Raw genomic sequence first — 26325 nt, 5'->3', positions numbered from 1 at the left:
TTGATTGCCAGAGGTCACAAAAAGTAATTGCATAACCTTGGGATACTGCAAAGGTCAGTGCCAAGCACCTGAATTTTGACCACATGATCATGGAGATGCTGCAAAGGTCATAACTGTGAAAAACAGTCATAAGTCACTTTTTTTAGTGCCGTTGTAACTTTGAATAGTCACTAAATGAACTAAAATAAGTTGAGGACTAGCTGTATAGCATTAAAAGCCTTTTTCCTGCCATATTAATTTTTTAAGGGAATTGTGCTGCAAAAAAAACAGTATAAAGCAAGTGAAGCTGTATAATAAACTGTATAATGTAACTGTAACAGTATAATCACTGTACATTATAACAAACAATAATGGCTGTCTGGGGCATCCTGGGAGTTGAAGTCCACACATCTTAAATTCATTGAGGTTGACCAAGACTGCTCTAAACTGCTAAACCAGGGGTGTCAAACTGGTGGCCCATGGGCCATACGTGTCACGTGCAGGCCATGCCCACCCCAACTCTGTGAATGGGGAAAAATGTCGCAAATCATCATGTGACAGCAATGTGATGCAGCGAGTTTGACACTCCATGTGCTAAACGCTAAAGGCCTTCTGGAAAAGTCCGATTCTAACTCTTCTTCAGAAAGCTGTAGAATCTCATGCCCTCACATTCCCAGCCTTCTCATTCCGGTTCCAGGCTCTCTACCTCTTTAAGGGTCTTGGATTATTTCTTCTCATGGGAATTTCATTCCCTCTCCTCTTTATGATAACCCAGGGCCTCTTGTCTTCTCGCCTTGGGGAAGCTTTCTGGTGCCTGTTTCCAAGAGCCAGTCCTTTTCTGTTTGGGAAAAGGCTGGGAATTTCTTTTGGGGATTGCTCCTCACAGGGACATTTAAGCTTTCTGGGCCAAAAGACCCACTAACTTCCTACACACCATTTTACATTTTACAGCTTTTGGTGCAGACATTTTACATTATAGCACATATCCTCTTGGTTAGTTGGAAGGAACTCAAAAATCAGCTGAAATGAGAACAAGAACCCAACACAGCAGAACCAGTAGAGGAAATCTATAGCTTTTATTTCCTTCTGCTACAACTGATGATGGGGAAGAAAAAAAAAACTAAGCAAGGAGGTTTACCTGCCCGGTTACTCAGATACTAATCTTTACCTGCAGAATCGCTGCTGGATTTAAACAGTCCATGTGCTTGAATGAATCCTGAGGCTATTGGCAAGATTGTCCTAAGGGAGGAGCAAATCCAGGGGATTTTCAAAGTGTTGAATGACGAAACATATCACACAAAACAATGGGTGGCTTGGCTGGGGAATGATAGATGCTATAGTCCAGGAGGACAGTTTTTAGATACTTTGGCTTAACACAGAAGATGGCTGAGGATGGCTCTGGAGTGCCATTCCGCTTAGGTCAAAAGGATGGTCTTTATTTTGTCGCATCTCTGCAGTAATGTAAGTGATGCAGAAGAGTTGTGCTCTTCCATCAGAGCAGCTGCAACAGGAGGATGGAGGAGGTTCTGAATCCTTCTTTTTCAGTTCATATAACGAGATCTTCTCAGGAGTGGCTTGATGGTCTTCTTCTCACACATTAGCGTAGACAGATTGGTCATTTAAGGTAGAAAACCTGAAGGACGCATAATCAACCTTTCCTGTGTTTTCAGAAGCCTAGAGGGTTAACATATAGCACACGTTACTAGTTACGAGAGTGATCAAAAATATTTGAAAAGGGGTCAGAAAAATGCATATTCGTGGTTTGCCAGCAGGCTTTTTTCTTAACTATGGTTGACCAGGTTAAGGCAAGCAGCTAAGGATTTATATATCAACCACAGTGGCTAGATTCATACAACACATAATGTCATCAATTATGCAGCTACACTTCAGATTAATAGCTTCCATAAATCCAGTCATACACACATGTTCTATAAGATTTTATGTTTTAATGTTTTCATTGTGTTAGATAGTGAGGGCAGTTCTTCCAGAATAGGGTTTCTTCTTCCAATTGTACATTCAGAAGTCATGACTCTAAGCCTCCTGACTCCATCACACTGCCATTATATTTTGTACGTATTCAAGGAAGCTATTTGAAGATCAAATCCTAGCAACAGTTGGACCTTTTTCTCTGAGAATGCCTCCATGCCAGGCCTTTCCACAGTTTTAATTTCTAGGTCATTGGAAATGTTCAAGTCCGTTTATTTTTGTCTCAAGAATAGTGAACTTCAAACCACAGTAAAACAGTCTCTATTATTGAAATGCTGTGATCTATGGAGCTTTTGAACTACGTTTCTATTTCTCCCATTGGCAAGACATCTCCCTCACAGTGTCTCCTGGCTTCAGGTCTTTCAAGTAAATTTGGAATTTTGAAAAAATATTATGGGCAGTTTCCAAAATAGCTGCCATAATTGGTGTTGATATTGCCAGTCAGAAAGGCCCATCTACCAGGAAATAATCTGATGAAGTTGCTCTCATGCCAGCCTCACAGTAACTTCGCCTTGTTTTCTGGGTAGGTGAGCTCAAGTCCAAATAAAGCACCATATGAGGTATTTGAAGGCAAAATGGTGCTCAGAGGCTCTATGTTGGAGATTCAAATGATGAACAGGAAAGCATGGAATGGTCAGAACTGCCAAACTCTAATGAAACTGCATTCAATTTACATAATTTGCACATCATGTCGTGTCCATCTAGTAATTTGAAATGCAAATGCGAGTAGATAAGTAGGTACCACTTTGATGGGAAGGTAACAGCATTCCATGTGCCTCAGCAAATAGTCATGCTGGTCACATGACCACTGAAAGTGTCTTCGGACAATGCTGGCTCCCTCAGCCAAGAAACAGAGATGAGGATCTCCCCATAGAGTCGGATACGACGGAACAGGGAACCTTTACCTATTAGTAGCACCCTAGAAAATCTAGATACCAGCCAATTCTGGTACAGAGATTCACTTTTAAGAAGTTCTCCCCTAGGGAGCTTTTTGAAACCTCTGCAAAAGGAAAGGCATGGGGAACAACTTTCAACCGATCTTCCCAATTCGTGCTGTAACCAAAGAAAGAGGAAAGAAAAACAAACAAGATGATAGGAACATTCCATTTTACAAAGCCTTTAGGGTAATAGGGGGAAATTCCAATAGTAGGACAATACTGTGGTTTGAGAGTCACATGGATACAACTTTAAGGAAATCCAGAATTACAGAATTAATGGCCTGTAATATTTTATCTACTTTTACATTTAGTCAAAGGAAGGTTGACTTTTGATGTTTCGTATGTCCTTTAAACTCTCTAAACATTTTGTAGACCTGGAACAATTAAGACTGATTTTGCATTCCGTATACAGGTATGACTATTGAGAGGCCGAAAACTATGAGTTGGAATTGGTTGCAAGTGGTTGGGTGAAAGTTTCCCAGGCTTCTTTCCCAAGATGAATTCACCAATCATTTTGGTTTTATTTTATTTTGGGGGGTGGGGGGAAATCACAGCTAATTTCTTACCGATGTACCAAATATATATATTGATCTTTAAGATAAACACGGTTGCAAATGTAATAGATAACAGATAACAGATAAGAGTTGGAAGGGACCTTGTAGGTCATCTAGTCCAACCTCCCGCCCAAGTGGGACCCCCTATACCGTTTCTGACATAATGAGATAAGTATTAAAAGCATGAACAAAGTTGAATAGTTGAATAATGAAAAGCACCTGAGACTTAGAAGCAAAAGACCGAGTTGGTATCACAGTTGTATATGTCACTTCTGTGCCATCAGATGAAGGAGAAATCTAAATTAAAGGAAAACATGTTGCTATTTAATTTGGTTTGCCTGGTACTTCTCTTACTTTCACAGTTACCTTCACATCATTAGGCTGACATTACCTTCCCTGGCTATATAACAGGATGATATCACAATCATATCATAATAAATGCTGTTTCATTTGGCATTATTTTTTCCCTGCATTTATATTATGTTTGTTCTGTAATATATTCTTTTTTGGTAGGTCAGGGTACTATCCTGTAGCACATCTTGAATACAATTGCGTGTGTTCCATAGAATTAAATGGCATTACTTCCCTGGGGAATTAAGATTATGTAAACAATTGATTTTAGTGATGGCCTTGAAGACAGGAGGCACAAAAGGCCAATCAGAAGCATCCTCCAAAGGAATTCAAACTCCAGTGGCGGGAATGCCTGGTTTTGGGTTTTTTTTTTTTTTTTTGGATAAGCCTGAATTCCTAATCATAGAAAAGCTTCTAAGACCAACTGCACTGAATTCTGATTCACTGTTGGAAATTGATGGCTGAATGTGTAGAAGTGTTGTGTTTGGTAGATGAAATAGCATCTCATTTCCACATGAGATATAACAACTCAGGATACCCATGTAGGGAACTCAGGATACCCATGTAGGGAATGAAAAAGAACCAAGACATAATATACAGACACACACAGGCCACCGTGAAAGGAAAGAGTTTTCTTGAGGATGCTGTTTAGTTGTATGACTCTTAAATAATGCACATCTCTTTATTTTTAACTGAGAGCCTTGAGAATTGTTTCTCCCTTCAATGATTATTTTAAAAAGTCTGATAGTCAAACAATTTTACCTGATCTTCAAATACTGGGAAATGTCAGGGAAATGTAGAAATTGAGGCCCAAGGCTGTAAATAGTCCTTTATGACTCAGAAGGGAATCCAAGATATATTGATAAATCCCTATTCATGAACTTATCTTTTCTTATTTTGTAACTGTGCCCTGACACTCAGGTTTGTGACTCTGAAAATGCTGAAAAGGTTTAAGAGAGGCTTTGTCATCATGGAATGTGACCCAAAGACCTAGCAATTTCCTTCCTCAGAAGAATTTAAGTTTCTAGATACCTAATCTCTTCCCTCATCTTAGAAGTAACTTGAATTATTCTTCTCAAGCCTTCCAGATGTATTTAGCCAAAAATACCCACACTTATCTGCCAACATAGCCATGCTACTGAGAATTCTGGGAGCTTGAGTTCCAGAAAATTTTATTTTTATTTTTAAAAATTTTATTTTTTATTTTTCTTATATGTATCCATTTCATGGATTCATAACTATGTTTATACTTATACCTGTTATCTTATCATTGCTTGACAAAATAAAATAAATAAATAAAAATCTAAAATGCATTCATTTGGAAAATGCTGAATCAGCAGACACCTCAGTCCTTTCCAACTTATTATTTGACGAAATGGTTCAGACATGGTTTCTGGTGTCACTGATCCAGCTATGTACACTGGATAAGCTGGAATGTCTTATATCAATTTTATGAGTTGGGCCATGACTTTAAAAAGTGATCCTTCATAAATATGTTCCAGGTCATCTCCTGTCTTCTTACTAAAGTCAATGCACTTGGATGAACGCCTGCAAAATTTTGGAAATTGTTTACCGTAGTTGGAAGGAGATCCTTAGAGTTTTTGGTAGCTGGGAAAAAAACACACAATAAAATAGCATTAGGGCATTGCTGCAACATTCAAAGCAGCAGCTTTGAAAAAAAAAGTTATCATATAGTTATCATTTCCTTTCTTTGCCCAAATGAATTTTTATGACCTAACCAACTTTTTTTAAATTAGATTTTTCTCCCGGGAAATTATATTTTTTTCAAATTATGGAATAAGGCAGTTACTCAGAGTCCTGGTTTTCTATAATTAGAAACAAAGATCAGAAAAACAATTCCTTAATCCATTCACTCAAATTCATAAAAGATGTGAAGGATTTTAAAGATAAATATTGTGAAGAAACCAGAACTCTTTTATTGGGATGTATGGACAAGGAATTAGAAAAGATTCATGGCAGATTGATTTTGTATATGGTAACTGCAGCAAGGTTATTGTATGTTCAGTGATGACAGAACAGTGAAATTTCTCCCAATGGAGGAATGGATAGTGAAAATGTCAGAATTTGCTGACATGGCAAAGTCGATCTATTTGGTCAGAGAGAAAAAACTTTTCTGAAAGTCTGGAAACCTTATATGGACTTTTTGCTGAAAACAAACAAAAATGATATGATAGTTCATGGATTAAAAGATATGGATTAAAGGAGAGGTTTGTATAACGTCTAAGAAGAAGGATTTATAAGATTATAATTATCTATGGAAGAGAAGGTTGAAGTCATTGTATTTAGTAGCTTAAGTGTCTTTTCTTTCTTTTTTCTTGCACTTTTTTATTTCTTTCCTTTCTTTTTTAAAAGATAAATCTTTATGTAAAATCCTTTTTAATAAAAGTTTTATTTAAGTTTTCACAAAACATACAAGTACAGATAAAAATCCTTAATAATGTAATTTTTTAAAAATATGTCTCCCCAGATACCAAACATAGTTCACTCCTGATTTAAGGAACGAAACAATCAAGATGCAAATGCTTTTGGCAAATTTCTCACCTTTTTTCTTCCTTAGCTTCCACATCAACAGTGTAGTTCCGCCTAAAATTAGCACCAGTAACCCAAGAACCACGGGTAGCAGGATTATGAGGTCAGGTTCTCTGGTGGGAAAGATAACAGAAAATCAGTGAGATTGCTGGACTATACTAGTATTCCCTTCTGGTTGTTTACCATATAGCACTAGGTGTTATTTAAATGAATAAACTAGATTCATTCAAATTGGATGGCACTGGGAACTTCTATCTTGGAGCAATCCTCCATGGAAGGATTATATGGAGACTTTCTACAGATGAAGTCTCTTAATTCTAAAGAGAAATGTTCATTTTTGTCCCTCCTTCCACTGGTGTACTAAGAGTTAATTCCTTGGTGTGAAAAATCCATATAGGCTTTATTTCTAATCCTTACACAGCCACTTTTTTTTGCCCTGCAGATGTCCTTCATATAGTGGGCCAATTTAAAATAAGGGCCGGGGGGACTTATCCACAAATGTTGGAAAGAAGTTCAGTATGAAAAAGTCCATATGTACTACTTAGTGCTACCATCATTTTTTGTACAGGCTGGATCTAGTCACAGACCACAAATCTCAAACATGTTGGAAACCACAAGCAGAAGTCATGTCTTATATGTTAGAACAGGACAGCAACCATTTTCTGAAGGCAGACACCAATATCTGCCTTTCTTAACTTCCCTCCAATTGCAAAATTGAACTCTGTTTTCCTGCCAGTTTGTAAATAATCTATTTCTCTTATGCTGCTTTGAGTTCTCTATTTTGATTCCACTAACCCTAGAAAGTCACAGGGACCAAAACACTTGAGCAATAGTTTGATATCTAAAAGCTTTTTCACCTTTGCTAAAAGCACGCAGTAGCTAAAAGCTTTTTGCCTCCTGGACAGCGCGGGCAAGCAGGAAACAATGGGAAATGGCGGGAAACTGCGGGGGCCAATGGCCTACCTCCCGAACAGTGCAGGCAAGCAGGGAATGGTGCGGGCGAAGGAAAGGCCACACACAGCTGAGCGCACTTGGCAGGATGAGGCGCAGCACAATGGGGCTGTTTTTTTCACCGCCGACAGAGCCACCGATTGCAATGTAGAAACAGGAAATGGGTGACCATCACGAGGGAAGGAGGAGGAGTAGGGAGAAGAGAGGGAAAGCAGCCTCCTCCTTACCTTGCGCCACCCGCTCCATTGCCTGTTTTGCCATTGCAGCCCCGCGCCATGGAGCTTTCCCCACTCACCACCACCCAGATGCCCTTGCTTCTCCCAAATATTTTTTTGCCTACCTGATGTTCAGCTTCGTCACATTTCTTGCCGTTGTATGCAGGGTAACGAAAGTGTGTGTGAGGCTAAAAAAAAAATTCACTCAATCGAGCAGCGAGCGGGCGGACAGGGTGAAAAGGCGGGTGGTGGTAGGGCTAGCCAGAGGTGGTATTTGCCGGTTCTCTGAACTACTCAAAATTTCCACTACTGGTATACCAGAACCTGTCTGAAGTGGCTGAATACCACCTCTGGTAGGGGCATCTGAAATGGTAAGTAAGTAAATATGCCCTTAGATTAGGCTTTCCCAATTTCCCTCCCATTTTTGAGGAGATATAGACAGAGTCCAGGGAAGGTGTAAAGTACATTCTTATAGTAAATACAGCTTTCCCTAGATTTAATTATATAGTTTTCACATTTGTCTTTATTTCGGTGTTTGGATTTTTAGGGAAGGTGTGAACTTTAAGATTAGACTATAGGGCAGGGGTGTCAAACTGAAGGCCTGGGGGACAGATTCTGGAAGCCCTGGAAACAGCAAAGGACTGGCCCGCAGTGCCTTTGCCAGTGAAAATGGAGCTCGGGAGGGTTGCAGGCAGAGGGCTGCAGGAAGCCATCACAGCTGAAAATGGAGCTCAGGAGCCCGTTTTCGCTGGCAGGTTGCTTGGGCCACCACAGGAGCCCCCAACATGAGTGGCATCAAGCTGGCCACACTGACCTTGGCCATGTCCCCCCTGGGCCCCCCAAGATCAAGCACAACCTTGATGAGGCCCTCAATAAAATCAAGTTTGATACCCCTGCTCGAAGGAGATGTGATGGTGAAATGTTTAAGACTGCCTGCCTTATATCCTTAAGTTCGGACACGATTCCTGTCATTTGCTCTATTTACATCTAAACTTACCTATTTGGACTTCTCCATGTAGTTTCAATAGGGAAGGCTGAGGTGGTGGAAAAATACTCCGTTGTTATAATACTGGTAGGTGGTAGCTCTAAAAAAAGAAATTAAAAAAGTACAAACCCATAATTTTCTAACCTATGCTTGCATGGTCTTAAAATTATACCAAGAATGTATACTGACAATGATGAACCTGTCACTGAAAAATTCCAAGCTTCAGAAATAAGGAGTAACTTTCCCCTGGGAGGTTCTCTTCCATTCAAATTGGCTACAAGTATTAGGTGAACACAGAACTGATATTTCAGGATGACCTATTAATGCCTTGGGGAGGGGGAACAATTTGACAATGAAATGTTCAACAGACTTGCTTGCTTCTACCTGGCTCCTGGAAATACAGGTATGGAATGATGCAACTTATAACATTTGTTTGCAATCGTCCCACCCCCCTCTGATCTAAGGCGTCTGTGTACTGTGGCAGAGGGTAGCAATCCCTCCAACTTTGGAAACAACCTCATGAAGGAGATTAAATAAACCTGCATATATAAACAGCAAATGTAAATATCAGTGTGCCAGGAGGTCTGTAGTTTGTGTTCCTGCGGAAAGGCATCTTTTTGTTATAGTGTTATACCAAGAATATTGGGAGAGAGGGAACTGAATCCATTTCCTTCCCTTGTTAAAATGCTTTGCTTCTTCCTTCAATTTTCAATGTGGCTCTTAAACTTTTAAACCTTTCTACTTAAAAAAAAAAAGTTAAGGAGGGCAGCAAAAGAGTTTTTGTTTGTTTGTATGGGTTATATTTATCAATATTTACAGAATTTAAATTAAAATGGATGCATTTGCCGCCATTACCACTTCTCACAAGTGTTTGATGGGAATTTAATGTTGTATTATTATTTTTTTAACATTGCCTGGCAAATTATTTCAATTTGCACAGCCCTGAGAGGGTCTTGAGGGATAAGCCCAGGGATACTGGGACCAGACTTTGAGAAAAACCAGCTAACACCACAAACTCTTAGGATGACAGCCATGAACTCCTGAGCTGCCTCTGCTCCTGGGCCCAGGGAAAGAAGATAGATGTTCCTCAGGACCATCAGCCCTGGGAATTCTATTGTCAACAGCACTAAAGCAGCTTGGGCAGGAAGCCATTATATAGCAGCCAACTCATCTGATTCTTAGAACCAAACCACAAATGGGTCTCACACTTGGTTCTCGGCAAGGTAGCAATTCCAAGTAGGTACCAGAGCGAGGACTTGATCCAATGGAAAGCAACAGCCTCAACTGATTAGTGCATCAACATCAACAGCACAGAGGTTGAACAGTCTGTTGAACTGGAGTCAGTATGTAAAGCTGCATGCATTGGAAAAGGCCATTCCTGCACCCATTAGTTTTGGTGTGGAGGATGTATGTGTCTGCCCACAGGTTCTACATGTGCAAGCCACATATAATGTTTTGGAATCTTTCAAGATGCCTACTGCATTAATAAACAAGTAAGCAAACAAATAGAATAGTGATAGAATGTAACCCCAGAATCTCAATTACTCTAAAAAGAAAGATTTTTCTGCTGTCTTCCCTAGTATAACTCTCTGCAATGAGGAAGAAATATTTAACTAAAAGCGAGGTGTAGCTTGGGTATTGTGAATACAAGAAATTATGTAGTAGAGAAACCTAAGCATGTGGCTGTCACTTTTCCAGGCTATGCAAACTTTATAATACAGTAATTCCCGTACCTAGTAATCCAAGAGATCAGAAGAGAACTGGAGTTCAAATATAGGGCCGAGGCAGAGTATATGCCAGCCCTGAAGGACTCCAGTTTACTACTGATGCTTTACATTTCCCTGGCAACCATCAATTCTCTCCTTCTGTTCCTGCTGATGCCAGCAAGCTCTGTGATGGAAACCAAGGTTCTCATCAATCAGATTTCAGAGGAGCAAAAGCTTTTTTCCCCCCCCCACCGCAGGAATGCTGCTGGACACAAGAGATTTGATCTATATTACTCCTTATCCACCACCTGACATTGCCTGCCATTAAAAAAAACTGTTTGGTTCTTCTCTTTCTATATAATTTTCTTTGACTAATACCAGGTGTGTGATCAAATATTTATTCTTTCTCAACCAAGAACAATTCTGCATGGCAGATTTAAACAGCTCATCTTCCATGCTGAAACCAGCTAGGAGTTTCATTTTAAAAAAGCATTGCTGGACTTCAAGCTCTGGTAAAAAGGACAGGCAGGATATTCTGTCTGGATGACAGTGATCATAGCCCCCAATGGGCAGAGTCTCCATCTGTGCTGGGAACAAATCCCTATTTCCTTCTTTTCCACAAGCGGATCTTTGAAGATATGCTCTTTCCATTGGAGGAGGTCCTTTCATATGAACCCCTGTCCATGAAGTGTCTGTTATACTGACCATCTTGAAATCTGGTGCATAAGCAAAAAGCTTCAGGGCTCCTGAGGAGGAGGATGTTTGCTCAGAAAATGAACATTTCTAGTGGGGCTAGAAGGAAAAACTAGAAGAACTTGTGTCAATCTTACCCCAGTTCAAGAAAGAGAGAGAGAGAGAGGGAGGGAGGGAGGAAGGAAGGGAGGAAGAAAGGAAGGAAGGAAGGAAAAAAGTTATCTGAGGGACCGTCTTTTGCCGGTCACATCTACCCAATCAAAACGGGGAAGCAGGGAATGCTGTGGGTCCCATCCCTGAGGGAGATACACCTGGTGGGATCCGGAAGAAGGGCCTTCTCTGTGGTGGCTCCCTCTCTCTGGAACATTATTCCCCCAGAGATTAGAATGGCCCCCTCTCTAATACTATTCCGGAAGGCGCTGAAGACCTGGTTCTGTCAGTGAACCTGGGGAACCCAGAGAGGGATGAAGCCCATTAAAGTGTTTGTATGAATGTGTGTTGTCACGGGGATGGGGTAGACGGGGGAGTTATTATTTTACTAATTTTATTATTTTTCTTTTTTATTCTTTTTATTTCTTTTATATGGTTTTTATATCCACGTAAGCCACCTTGAGTCACCATGTGTGAGCAGGTGGCAATGTAAATTTTCAAATAAATAAATAAAGAAGGAAGGAAGGTCCAACATTTCACTTGCTCTGTGAAATTCACTGGTGAATAAAAGAAAAAAGGTCATGGGAAAAGAAATCCCTAAAGCTAATTCAGGAAATGCACCTGAAAGAGTTATAGTGAGTTAGAGAGGCTTTCATCACTGCCTCTCAGCCTCTGTACTGGGTTGCCTTTCTTGAGATGAATATTCAATGTATTTGCCCCACTTCACATAATCTCTAACAGGCTTTCATCTTCCTACAGTGCTTGATATAAAAAAAAACCAACCTCACCTACGGTTACCGTAATATTTACTTCCCACTTGAAATCTGCAAAGGATTTCTGTATGGCACACCAATAAATGCCAGCATCTTCCTTGGTGATGTTCTCCATTTTCACTGTGAATTCAAGTTGCGTCTGATTGTCCTTGATAACAGTTCTGCCAACCCTCTTTTCTTCCTCAGTACTGTCAGTCTTAATGACCTCTTTACAGTAATCCCAATCAGAGCCTTTGCACCAGTACTTTTGGAAGTTATGATAATATTTTTCATATCGACACTTTACACACAGCGTCTTGCCAAGCGAAGCCTTCACCATCGAAGGGCCTTCAACGACAGACGTCAAACCTGCAAAAGAGGAACATCCAACCTCAAGCAGACATACAAGCCATTATCCTCTGTGCAGGTGGAAAAAGTGGTTTTGCAGTACAAGGAACAGGAACAGGAACAGGAACAAAAAAAAACACCTAAAAAAGAGAAGGGTTCTAAATATTTCTGTCCCATATAAACATTAGTTTTACTCTGTGGAGCCTTGACTTCCTCTGATGAAAAGATGACATGCAGATTCGTTCTCTATTAATAAAACAACTGATTGATAAGTATATTAGAAGACTAAAAGCCAAAAGGTGTTTGTTTGGTATATGGAGATCATGTGAATTAGCAAAATAAACATAGAAATTTAATATTCTCCCTCCCTCTCTCTCTCTCTCTGTACAATTCAAATGAAACTAACATCAGCCTAACTGTGTTTCTCCTCAGCTCCTTCAATATAGCCGTAAAAAGGAGAAGGATACAGTATTTTCATTCCAGTTTATAATTCACCATAGCCTGAAATCAAATTAATATTCACTGTAATTTGTTAAATTTTAACAAATAGATTCATGAGCTATATTTTGATCTTGACCTTTGCTTGTTTCGAGGAAACGATAATTAAAATTAGCCACTGATTTTGGTTTGGATGTCAAATCAAGCTGGGTTTAATTAAAAAAAGATGCAGAACTTTTCCTTGAGGTTTTATCAGGGAAGGTAGGAGGGGGCCTCTAAGCACATCAACCCAAGGCTAAACGTCTCACAGAACACAGGACTTAATGGGAAACCGTCAATACAATTGCCAATTGTATGTTTTGCAAAAGAGATCCCCATCAGTCAGAGAGGCCAACTAATCCCTTAAGATCTTTTCTATTCTTTCTTTGAAATCTGACGGCCATGCTGAGCTGCCAAATTGGATGGCATTCTGCTAAAATCAGCGGCAAAGCAGTTTTGACAGCTATTTCATGGGCTAATTTTAATATAAACATGCACGGCTGCTTCATTTAGGTCTGGGGAAATTAGGTGTCCTCCTCTTGACATTTTGATGGGTTGAGTCAAAAGAAATCCCTGATATTGAGACTGGGTAGCCGAAAAAAGAAGGAAACAAAACCAGTTTGTAGAATTTAGTGTAGGATATAATAGTATATTAAAAGGATATTTTAGTATATTAAAAGGATATTTTTACTTCCAACAGTTCATTTAGTAACTATTCGAAGTTACAACGGCATTGAAAAAAGTGACTTATGGCCATTTGTCACCCTTATGACCATTGCAGGCATCCCCACAGTCATCTGACTTGTATTCAGATACTTGACAACTGACTCACACATTCATGACAGTTGCAGTGACCCATAATCGTTTGATCCCCTTCTGTGACCATCTGGCAAGTAAAGTCCACGGGGAAGCCAGAATCACTTAACAACCATGTTACTAATTTAACAACTGCAGTGATTCACTTAACAAAGGTGGCAAGAAAAATCATAACATGGGACAAAACTCACTTAACAGCTTTCTCATTTTAACAACGTAAATTTTGGGCTCAGTTGTAAGTTGGGGACTACCTGTATAGATTACAGCCATCTTTGAAGTTTAATTCAGGATAGAATATCAAAGGAAGAGATACATTTCCAATTGTTTTATAGAAGGAAATTCCCATTGTGAGCAGTAATTTGCATGTTACCCCAATGGGCTTTCGGGGCTGTGAGTACAATCTGAGAGCCGTTTTAGCATTCTGCCCACCAGGTCAGACAAGGCAACACAAGACTCAATAAAGGAGAATATTTGTAGCTCAGGGTTGACATGAGGGGTCCTTGGTGCTCTCTGAGCTTGCTTGTTTTCTTGCAGATGTTTCATCACCCAAATTAGGCAACATCACCAGAGCGTTGATGAGGTTACTGATGATCAGCACCAAGGATGTTACCTAGCTTGGGTGACAAAACACCTGTGAGAAAACAACCAAGCTCAGAGAGCATCAGGGACCAGGGGTAGCATTTAGTAGGTATCACCAGTTCTGGAGAACCGGTAGCAGAAATTTTGAGTAATTCGGAGAACCGGCAAACTCCACCTCTGACTGGAGATTTTACAGTATCCTTCCCCTGCCAGGCCCACTAAGCAATGTCCACAGAACCGGTAGTTTAAAAAAAATGAATCCCACCACTGACAGGGACCCTTCATAGCACAAGGATGCCAGCATCATTCTGCCTACTGTTGTATCCAGTTGGAATTTTCTCTGCTTAGTGACCAGGCCAGTGACTGATTTACCATTAAAGGAGGTGGGTAGAGGACTTTTAATGTACAGGGATTGGTGGATTTCCCTGTCAGTGGGACAAAACTTCCAGTAGCCACTTTCTAAAAGTAGGCTGGGCCTATAGCAACATGAAGGGACATTTTACCATGTTTGTTGAAAATGTAAAAAAGCTAAAAATTTGGACACAAATACATATGTTAATCTGGAAGATTTTCACGGCTAAAGCACTACTGAAACCAGAGACTTCTTTTGGAACTTGTTATTTATATGTTGGAAGAAACTTTTTTATTATTATCTTTGACTTTTGTTGCAAGTCTTTGTTCATTCTGAGCCTTTGCTTTCCTGACTTCGTCTTTGCAGATTCTGGCTATGCTGATATTCTGCCTTAGTTGTATGTCCTTCTTTCCATTTTTTTGTATTTGTCCTTTTTGTCTTTCAATTTGTCAGAGAGATCTTTGTGCAACCGTGCTGGTTTCTTCTTGGATTTTTTGTTTTTCTTTCTCAGTGGTAGTGAAACTCAGTGGAACCGCTGTGCTTCGCTGGCAGCAGGTGCAGACAGCTGAGGTGTCAGAGAGCGAGGACTCGGATGAGGGGCCTGCGTGTGATGCAGGGATGGGGCCAGGACCATCAGGGAGTGGAATGCTGCCTTCGGAGCTTGTGGAGGCTGGCAGCAGTGATGCAGAGGACCCCGAGCAGCCTGTGCCCAGTGTGCGTGCACGCAGGGCTGCTCAAAGAAAAGAGCAGCTGCAGCAGCACGAGCAACTTGGGAATAAGGCTTCAAGGTGATGACCCTCCCTTAAGGGATAAAAGCCAGCCCTCAGAGGTGGGATTCTTTGCAGGAAGCAAAGAAGTTCTTGTACTTCAAGTCTTGTGGAAGTTCGGACTATCCTGGTTTGTGTTTGGAGATTTTTGGTTTTGATTATCTCCTTGCAATTTAATCTAGTGTCCTTGGCAGCCTTGCACAACCTTGGCAAGGCTTGTTCTTATCTGGGACAATTAGTTTTTAATAGCGTTTTACTGTGAATGAACGGAATTCACAGAGAAGCATTAAAAGGTTTTGCTTTTATTTCTGTTTGGTGTTTGCTTGCTTTGAACGAGGCTTGGGTCAGAACAGGAACTAATGGACAGCAACCAGAAGAAAGTCATGGGACTTTTTATATGTGGTAACTGCAGTGAGACTACTTTATGTTTAAAAGTGGAAAGGTGTGACACTACTCACAAAGGAGGAATGGCTGGTGAAGATGATGAGATGGAGATTGCACAAATTAACTTCTTTGATTAGTGAATATATATATATATATATATATATATATATATATATATATATATATATATATATATATATATATATATATATGTTTTCTGAGGTTCTCATGGTATTTGTATGTGGATCTTTGGTTATTCGGTTTTCTCCGCGCAAGATTCAAAGTATCTAGGCAACGTTTCGGCGAGGTCCCACTGTTGTAGATATCTCTACAACAAAAGGCCATTACACAGCCCATTATACCAACATCAACTCCATCAACCAATCAAGAGGCTGCAGCACAGCCAACCAGCCCAGCACACCATCCCCCCACTTGTATATAGAGAGATGGCAGCTCCGGTCACACACTGCTTGCACTGGCACTAAGCCGAAAGCACCAGCCTGAGGATGGCGAGTGGGACCTCGCCAAACGTTGCCTAGATACTTTGAATCTTACGCGGGAGAAAACCCGAATAACCAAAGATCCATATATATATATATATATATATATATATATATATATATATATATATATATATATATATATTGTTTGATTGAAACTTCTTATAAACTTTTTCATGAAAGAAACAAGTGCATTCATAATTTGTGTTTTTAATTATTAGAAAAAACTGGATAACGGGGAAAAAATGAGCTCTTTTTTGGTAATCATACAGTAAGACTTAATGTTGTAATTTTGCTTATATTTGCTTCAGAAGAAATTGGAAATGTCTTCTTTTTGTTTATTGTTCTCTGTCCTCTGCAATTGCCCCCCACCCTTTTTTTAAAGTTTGGGTTAGTTTTTATGTACTTTGTGAATTTTAATAAAAATAAGATAACAAAAGATATATACGCTAAAGTAAGCTGAGCCTGGGGGAGGAACTACATTTTGACACTGGGTATAGGACAACTCACTGTCTCCCCAAAAAGAAAAGCCCTCATCTATAGAATTTGGGTTGGTGATATAACAGTACAGCTATCTCACCTATACTGAATTGTCCCACACGGCAAGTTGCCCAGAGTAAGTCATCTTGCAGCGACTTACTCAGAGTGAATTACCTGGGGTGAGCCAGCCAGAATGAGCTGGTCAGGATGAGCTAGCAGAAGTGGGCCAACAGTAAGGACTCAGTAGCCAAAGGCCAGAGCGGCCCAGGGGTGGCAAGCTGACCCATGGGCAGCAATTGTCCCATTCTGCTTGACTTTAGAGGGGCAGGATTATCCATCTCTCCAACCTTTAAATATAAGCATTTTAGCCATTTTGATGTGATCTCCTGTTCCAAAACAGATGACCTAAAAAAGAGGTTGCTGTAGCCCCCTTTGGTTTACAAGGACCACTTTCTCTATTAATGGAAGGTAGATTTGGACCACTCTGAGTAGTTGACCAGGCCCTCTGTAAATCAGATTGTCAAATTGTCAATTCACAGTAGAAATGAATGCCCCAACATGCAACACACTCTGATGGACACTGTAGTAGCCATAAGCCCTCTCTAACTTATGGAGTCAGGACTATTATTACACGGATTTGACAAGCAAGCAGCTCGTTTTACAGAGGCCCTGGTCTAGTCATGGGAAAAGCCAGAAGCTACAAAGAGAAGGGAAAAAATTTGTAGTAGCTGAAAGAGGCCTCCATACATGCGACACACAAGTTGGGCATATAGCAGGACTAGCATTGGGAGGAGGTAAAATGCTACCATCTCACTGGATCAGAAAAAAGCAAAATCAGTTAGCCCTGATCAGTTAGTTGTGGACTAGGAATAAAGGGATACATTATGCAGATGTGTCCTTCAATAACAGTTAGGGAGGCATCCTTTGGCTGAAGTTTTGGAACATTGTGGATGAGCCCTGCGCTTACATTATTTTTATTCCTTATTGTAGTTACTGTAAAGCAAGTGCAGCTATGAATATCCAAAATCACGTTCTTTACAACACACAAGGGCTTCAATCCCATGCACCTTATCAATTAATAAAAAAGCAGCGATTAAACATAATGTTTCCCATTTGTTTTCGCCTTTTGGGGAAGTCACATCAGTAAAAAGCTTCCATGGTTTCTTTATTAGCGACAGAAGCTAAAGCTGTCATGGCCATGATGATCCTAATCAGTGATGTATCTGTCTGAGAATCAGACTTTCTTTGTCTCAAGAGGAAGGTTGAAAAGATGGGATGGTTATAGGTATATTTTTAAAACAGGTGAATGTCATTTCTCCTAATAGCTGTGTATGTTTTTCCACAAGCCTGTGTAAACAAGGCATTACGAACTCTTGCTGATCAAATTATGGAGGCTGAAGCCAAACACCCAGGTTTCCTTCCCATCATTTTAGGAGATTTCAATCAAGCAAATTTAAGGAAAGAGCTCCCAAAATATTTCCAGCATGTAAATTGTCCCACCAGAGGCAAAAATATTTTAGACCACTGCTACACAACAATAAAAGATGCTTATAGGTCTTTACCACGAGCAGCTGTGGGACACTCTGACCACTGCATGATTCACCTTGTACCTGCCTACAGACAAAGTCTTAAAACCATTAAACCAACAACTAAATCAGTGAAGACTTGGTTGGATGAGGCAAAGCTGAAACTTCAGGCCTGTCTTGATTGCACTGATTGGAATGTTTTTGAAGCTGCCTCTGCAGACCTAGATGAGCTCACAGATACTGTAACATCAAATGTCAGTTCTGCGATATGTATATATACACTTATGTGTACCAACAAGGAACCTGCAAATATATAGTAACAATAAACCTTGGTTCACAGCTAAACTTAAGCAGCTACGTCGTTCCAAAGAGGAAGCCTACAGAAAAGGTGACAGAATGTCATACAATCAGGCCAGAAATGTATTAACAAGAGAGTTCAGAGCAGCAAAAAGAAGCTACTCTGAAAAGTTAAGGAATCAGTTCTCAACAAATGAACCAGCAAACATGTGGAAAACTCTTAAAAACCTCACTGGCTACAGCAAACCTTCTTCCCAGGCAGAAGGAAATCAACAACTAGCAGATGACCCGAATGTCTTTTACTGCAGGTTTGAAAGGAAACTACAGCCACTTATCTCCACGACCCACATCTCAAACACACCAACAACAGCCAAGCCTCCTACAACTGACCCCAACCCATTGGGCTCACAACCTCTGGTGATCACAGAAAAAAAAGTGCAAGATCTATTATACAGACAGAAGCCAGGAAAAGCACCAGGGCCAGACAAGATATCTCCTTCTTGCTTAAAAGTCTGTACTGACCAATTGGCCCCCATCTTCACCCGATTCTTCAATAGATCACTAGAGATGTGCTATGTTCCTTCCTGCTTCAAACACTCTACTATCATCCCAGTGCCAAAGAAGCCATCCACCAAGGAACTGAATGACTACAGAGCAGTTGCTCTAACATCTGTAGTTATGAAAATCTTTGAAAGGCTTGTGCTGTCCCACCTGAAAACCATCATGGATCCGCTGTTAGATCCCATGCAGTTTGCATACCAAGCGAATAGATCGACAGATGATGCTGTTAACATGGCTCTGCATTACATCCTACAACACCTTGAATCTCCAAATACCTATGCAAGGGTCCTCTTTGTAGACTTCAGTTCAGCATTCAATACCATCATTCCAGACACTCTTCTAAGTAAATTAAGCCATCTAGTGGTACCTGAACACATTTGTAAGTGGATCATAAGCTTCCTAACAGACAGGAAGCAGCAGGTGAAGCTAGGCGGAATCACATCCGATACCTATACAATCAGCACAGGGACCCCCCAAGGCGGTGTGCTATCTCCACTTCTCTTCTCCCTATATACCAAAGACTGCATCTCAAATGATCCATCTGTTAAAATACTGAAGTTTGCTGCTGATACAACAGTGATTGGTCTCATTCGAGAGAACGATGAATCTGCATACAGACAGGAGGTTGTACAACTTGCCTCGTGGTGTAACCGAAACAATCTGGAACTGAACACACTCAAAACCATAGAAATGGTGGTAGACTTTAGAAGAAACCCTCCCATACTACCACCTCTTACAATACTAGACAACACAGGGACTTCCGGTTTGAGCTTCTTCAGCGATAGACCGAAACCTCGTCTCTGCGAGGCTTCGATCCGTGCTCGCTGCTGGAGCGCCCCGAGCCGGCTGGTTTCGGGGCTAAGCCACCCTGTAGAGGTGGTGAAGAGGGGGGAGACTGCCAGCAGGGTTGAGGAGAGCTGCATCTCTCCTCCCCAGCTGGCCATTACTCCCTTTCCTAAAGGCGGTTGCAGCGGTGGTCAGAAATGGCCAACACAAAGAAGAACTCGACCGGAAAATAATGTGCAGGAGGATGATAAGAAGAGAAAGTTTTGGTTGACCGGGTCAAACAGCAAAAGCAACAAATAAGGTACCCTGGAATTGAAACTGTTAAAAAACAATAACATTGTTCCCTAGGAAGATTTTTAAGCTGCGAAGGAGAGAGAAAAGGGAAAAGATTTGGTTTTCTCCTTTTCCTATACTGACAGCTAAGAGACTTAAGCAAGAAATTGGAAAAAAATCCACTTTGACATCAATAGGCATTTAATGTTGAAAATAAAAAGTCAAAGGGATAATAAAGATTTCTGGATAATTAAAAGCTTTTGAAAACAGGAAAGGAGAGAAAAGAATAAAAGGGTAGGATCTGGAAGGGAGGAGACTGCCTGGAATTAAAAAAGAACTTACAGCAAAATCTCAACAAGACTTCCAAAAGATATATTCTAACTGAAATATCGCAACAAAAACCCCAGGAAGAGAAAGTCGAAAAAGAAATAAGAAGATATAACTCAGGACTATCTGGATTACTTGATTTCTGGATTCTTGGTTATTGTTTTGAATGACTAAAATCAATCAGGTGGTTGTTTAAAACTTTTTAAAATGGCTCCACTTTTAGAAGAACTGAAAATGGAACTTAAAAAGTACAAAGAAGATACACAAGAAGGGAGAGGTTCTTTTGGCTTCGTATTTCAGTTTTTAGAAATGGCGATTTAGAATTATGAGAAACAACAAGAAATGCCTGCAGAACAAGAAGATTGCAACAAAGAAGAAGCCATCTTTAATGAACAAATAATCTTAGATGGGGGGGGGAGGAAAGGGGGGAAAGAGAATGGAAAGTTTAAGTTTGGGAAAAATAACTCCAAAAAAATAGAGTGAAAAATAAGTATAAAATCAGAAAGCAACAGAAGAGGGAAATGCAGAAGAGAGAATTAGAAGTAGAGAGACAAGGGGGTAAAAAGGGGAGGGAGAAGATGAGAGGGAAGAAAGAAAGGAAAAGAAGTTATAAAGGACAGAAGCAAAATATAGAGAAACAGGGTCTATTTAGAGATAATGGGTGAAAACTTAATGGAAAAAGGGATTCTGCAAAGGTTCATAAGATAGTATGGTTATATTATAAGCAGAAATAATTTTAGAAAATATGAAACAATGTATGATTAAAATGTCTGATAAAATAGCTATCGTAATTCATTGGAATGCTTGTCAATAAATAAATGCAACAAAAGGTATATTTAATGATTTATAAAACATATGTGAAGAGAAATAAGGGAAAAATTAATCATGGAGATTATATGTGTTTTTAAGGAAGTATGATATTTAATTGAAAAGAGGTGTTAAAGATGTTATGGTTTTAATGATTATTAATGATAGAACTGAACTGGAATGGAATGAGGGTTTATAATTACATATATTTACAATCTTTCCTTTTTAAAAAAAGAATATAGTGTGTATTATAAGAATGTGCCAAGCAGAATTCGATTGGAAGTTATGTATTATGTAATATATTGAAGGTCATAAACTTAAGGTATATATTGAAGTTTAAATAAGAATGGATGTAATTAAAATATATAAAGGTGTCATACTCCAATTAGTAACTACAGGAGAAAATTTGTTTAATGAGAAAAGATAATATGAAATTGAAACAGAACAGACAAAAGTATAAATATAATGATTTGAATTGAGATGAGATAATCAAAATAAAATTGAGAAAATTAAAAGAGGGGAAAAAACTATATAGAAAATGTAAAATAGTATAAGATATGGAATAGAATACAAAAAGGAGCATGAAATTGAGTTTTGTGTCTGTATAAAGAAGTTCAACCGGGGACCATGCTATTTTCAAAAAAGATGTTTTACTTGTATTTTGTGTGTGAAAACCCAAATAAAACTTTATTAAAAAAAAAAACTAGACAACACAGTATCAACAGTAGAGACCTTCAAATTTCTAGGTTCTACTATATCACATGACCTAAAATGGACACCTAACATCAAAAACGTCATCAAAAAAGCACAACAAAGAATGTTCTTTCTGCGCCAACTCAGAAAGCTCAAACTGCCCAAGGAGCTGCTGATACAGTTCTACAGAGGAATTATTGAGTCTATCATCTGCACCTCTATAACTGTCTGGTTTGGTTCTGCAACCCAACAGGACAGACACAGACTTCAGAGGATAATTAGGACTGCAGAAAAAAAAATGGCTACCAACCTGCCTTCAATTGAGGACCTGTATACTGCACGAGTCAAAAAGAGGGTGTGAAAATATTTACAGACCCCTCACATCCTGGACATAAACTGTTTCAACTCCTACCCTCAAAACGACGCTATACAGCACTGCACACCAGAACAACTAGACACAAGAACAGTTTTTTCCAGAAAGCCATCACTCTGCTAAACAAATATTTCCCTCAACACTGTTCAACTACTTACAAAGTGTACACTACTATTACTGTTAATCTTCTCACCACTCCTTATCACCCATCCCCTCCCACTTGACTGTTTCCTAGTATGATTTGATTGTTGATTGTACCCTATGACTATCATTAAGTGTTGTATGTTATGATTCTTGATTCTTAACGAATGTACCTTTTCTTTATGTATACTGAGAGTATTTACACCAAGACAAATTCCTTGTGTGTCCAACCACACTTGGCCAATAAAGAATTCTGTTCTATTCTATTCTATTCTATTCTATTCTATTCTATTCTATTCTATTCTATTCTATTCTATTATGTTTGAGAGAAAAACCTTCAAACTCACCTTCCACTAGAAATAACAAGAGTAAATATAAAGTATCCTACACAGTAATTTCACCATGGCTTCCTGTGGTGCATGTAGCCAACAATTGTGTGACACCATCACAAATTATCACTAAGCATTCCAGACTTTGAATATCTTTGGTTCTTTTCAACCTCAGAACAGAAATGGGACCGACCAAATTGCAGGGCTAGAAAATAAAAAGACTCCAAAAGCAGAATTTGAGGGGAACAAAGGCTGACCATACATACAGTATCCAGGAAGAGAACTTCTCTCATGAAAGTGCCACAGAAAATAAGAACTAATGTCTCAACTAAGCCAGTAAGCCACATGAAAAGCTATCTTCAAAATGCTTCCGAATACTATTTTGAAAACATTTAAATTGTTTTTGTTTTATTCAGTCTCCCAGATCTTGCAATTTCTTATGCTTTTTCCCTAAAACCCCCCGAACTACAGCTGAATGTGATCTGGTTTAATCCAAACTATATTACTCCTTGGAAATAGCTGCCAATAAGAAATAAAACAAAATGTTTCTCCTAAAATGAAGTTCTTCTAACATTTATCTGTTATATATCCACATTTAATGACTGTTTACTGATATTGCTCCTAGTACATTAAGGAAGGAAAGAAAATGTTCACATTGTTCTACAGAAATGAAATATTTTGGGGTGGAATTTTACACCACTCTGTAAAGTTACAAAAATATAATAAATAAATACAAGCTATGGAAGCAATGCAAAGAAAAAAGAAAAAAAAAGTTAACTGGAATCTTCAATTAACTCAATAATAGTAACTGTGAGAGGGATCTTAGAGTCCTAATGGACAATCACTTAAATATGAGCCAGCAGGGTGCTTCAGTTGCCAAAAAAAGCAAAGGCAGATCTAAGTTGCATTAACAGAAGGATAAAATCAAGATCACATGAAGTGTTAATACTACTTTATAATACCTTGGTATGTCTGCACTTGGAATATTATATCTAGTTTTGGTTGCCCTGATATAAAAAAAAGATGTTGAGACTCTAGAAAAAGTGCAGAGAAGACAAAGACAATTAAGAGGCTGGAAGTTACAACATATGAATAACTGTTGCAGGAATTGGATATGTCTAGTTTAATGAAAAGAAAGACATGATAGCAGTGTTCCAATATCTAAGGGAGTGCCACAGAGACTTGGGGGTAAACCTATTCTCCAAAGCACCCAAAGAAAGAACAAGAAGCAATGGATGGAAAGTAATCAAGGAGAGAACCAACCCAGAACTAAGGATAAATTTCCTGACAGAACAATTAATCAGTGGAACCCTTTGCTTCCAGAAGTCGTGGATGCTCCAATACTGGAAGTTTTTTCTTTTTAGCAGCAATTGGACAACCATTTTTTTTTGAAATGGTATAGTCTCCTGCTTGAGCAGGGGTTTGGACTAGAGGACCTCCAAAGTCCCTTCCAACTCTCTTATTCTGTCAGCTTCTTCTTCTTTAGACTAGAGAACACTCACCTGTCACATTTTACCACTATTAACTCATAAAACTCCTCCTCTTTATGGCTTTAATGCCTCAGATTCTAGGAATTTGCTGAGATATCTGGATCCAACTATCCCTTCCTGTTATGATCCCCTAGTGTAAACTAATATAAATCTCTCACCTTTTAGGAAGAGATCAGAAAAGAGGAACAGTCCCAGGGTCAGGTGCTGCTGTAGCATGCTGTCCTTCACTGCACACTCGCATTCTCCTTTAACTTCTACCTGTTGGTTTGACTGCCACCAAAATTTTCTTTAGAAAAGCATTTCCCCCTTCTATCATTTGCATAGCACATACTTGAAATCAAATTGAAACACCATTACTTCTGCTTTTTCCACTCAGTTATGAAAATTCTTCTTGCTCGTGATGAAGAAAGAGGAAGCAGAAGTCCACCACCAATAATTTACAACTCCAGTTTTTCAAGCATCTTGTCCGAATATGACAGGAAGGAAACAGGGAGATCTAAAATAAGATGAGTCTGCAGTCTACCATGCGCATTAACTTGCAATCCTTCAAATAAGTACAGAAGGCCTGAGGACTTCAGCTTCCACGTAGGTACGGTAGAGGCAAACACTATAAGTGTGCTGGAAATAAACACATTTTATTGGCAAAAAGGAGCAGAATGAGTAACATCCTTGGTGATGAACAACAGATTTTCTACAAATTTGATGAGAAAGTCTCTCATATCCAAGTCCACTCAAAGCCACCCACACAAACAATCTCCACAATTTAGAATACTTTATTGGGCAAGTGTGGTTGGACACACAAGGAATTTGTCTTGGTGTAAATGCTTTCAGTGTACATAAAAGAAAAGATACATTCGTTAAGAATCAAGAATCATAACGTACAACACTTAATGATAGTCATAGGGTACAATCAGCAATCAAATCATACTAGGAAACAGTCAATATAAATTGTAAGGATACAAGCGACAAAGTTACAGTCCTACTGTCAGCTGTTCGTCCGAGGTTGAGGGGGTGAACAATAAGATATCAACTCACTCGTGTAGCTTCAGTAAAGCTTTTTATTCGTCTCCCACACCACAACAACAGGTAACAGCGATCAAATTATGTTTAAAGTCAACTCTGGGTTTCATTGCAACCCAGAGTTGTATTTATACATGTTATTATTTGGATAACAACATAATTACTATAACCACCTTCCGGCCGCCTTCGCTGCCTCACATCCGGCATCCTTTAATTAAAGAAACATGGTAACTGCACCTTTCCCCTGCTCGATGAGTCCATGTACCCCCATTTGTCTCGTATCATTATTACAACACCACCCCTTGACATCCAGCCATGAATCATTATTATTGCACCACTCCTTGTCAGGAAGCCGATGTCAGTTATTTGAAGAATATTCATCATAACGTCTACGTGTTAACACAAGGCAAGTAAAAGACTATGGTCATATCACATCCTGGCTGTCTCGGCTCCAGTCCGTTCTTTATTGGAGTCGTGACACCTACAATCACAAGTGGGAGGGGATGGATGATAATGAGTGATGAGAAGATTAACAGTAATAGTAGTGCACACTTTGTAAATAGTTGAACAGTGTTGAGGGAATTATTTGTTTAGCAGAGTGATGGCTTTCAGGAAAAAACTTTTCTGGTGTGCAGTGGTCTATAGCATCGTTTTGAGGGAAGGAGTTGAAACAGTTTATGTCTGGGATGTGAGGGGTCTGTAAATATTTTCACAGCCCTCTTTTACAAGGGCAGAAATTCAGCAGCACTCAAAAGGAACTGCTTTTTTTTTAAAAAAAAAAACTATTCAGATTAGCCTGCAACACACTGGAATTACAAAGAGCAGAAATGAATTACAACACAAAACATTTCAATACAATACACATTAGTGCAAGTTCAGCAAAAGTACAAGTCATGCTAAACACAACACAAATATTGCAACCCAGAAAAAAAAACAACCAACTTGGAAACTCACATTGCTCCAACCGCCTGGAATAACCACAGCATATAAATCAATAGAGTCCCCACAAAGCATTCTAAACAAACCCAAAGATCCAATATCAAAATACTTCCATAATTGTGATCTGACCACTAAGCACTAGAATCATGATCATGTGATTGTAGGGAAGCTGTGATGAACACAACTACAAGAAACCGTTATAAATCCCTTGGTTCGGTGCTATTGTAACTTTGAACAGTTGCTGAACAAG

General features: G+C 39.3%; 2 protein-coding genes across 4 annotated transcripts in view; one reads left to right on the top strand and one right to left on the bottom strand.

Moving 5' to 3' along the window:
* Nucleotides 1-26325, top strand: part of RAB37 (RAB37, member RAS oncogene family) — an 87169-nt gene that overhangs the window by 13283 nt on the left and 47561 nt on the right. The window lies entirely within an intron of this gene.
* On the bottom strand, nt 1037-24417 carry CD300LF (CD300 molecule like family member f). Of its 2 annotated transcripts, XM_087955833.1 has the most exons (8): nt 24275-24417; nt 11847-12179; nt 8522-8609; nt 7650-7712; nt 6371-6471; nt 5382-5416; nt 3677-3754; nt 1037-1653 (listed from the first exon to the last, which is right to left on the bottom strand). In XM_087955833.1, exons 1-8 carry the CDS (start codon nt 24330-24332, stop codon nt 1570-1572), a joined length of 840 nt encoding a protein of 279 aa, XP_087811959.1. In that variant the 5' UTR covers nt 24333-24417; the 3' UTR covers nt 1037-1569. The 2 variants fall into 2 exon arrangements, with proteins under 2 accessions (XP_087811959.1, XP_026523187.2); XM_026667402.2 differs by lacking the exon at nt 7650-7712.

This window comes from Notechis scutatus, chromosome 2, assembly GCF_049901735.1.
Source record: "Notechis scutatus isolate UNSWTSFEM ecotype Mainland chromosome 2, rNotScu1.2, whole genome shotgun sequence".
Lineage (NCBI taxonomy): Eukaryota > Metazoa > Chordata > Lepidosauria > Squamata > Elapidae > Notechis > Notechis scutatus.
The sequence above is the reverse complement of the archived record's forward strand: the minus strand, read 5'-3'. Positions and strand labels throughout refer to the sequence as shown.

What these genes read in the sequence shown, in the direction of transcription:
- CD300LF (XM_087955833.1), bottom strand. Translation starts at nt 24,332, where the DNA reads ATGCTACAGCAGCACCTGACCCTGGGACTGTTCCTCTTTTCTGATCTC. An exon ending in TTCTGATCTCTTCCTAAAAG is followed by an intron (nt 12,180 to 24,274) that starts GTGAGAGATTTA and finishes CCTCTTTTGCAG; the next exon opens with GTTTGACGTCTGTCGTTGAA. An exon ending in GTGACGAAGCTGAACATCAG is followed by an intron (nt 6,472 to 7,649) that starts GTAGGCAAAAAA and finishes CTTTCCCACCAG; the next exon opens with AGAACCTGACCTCATAATCC.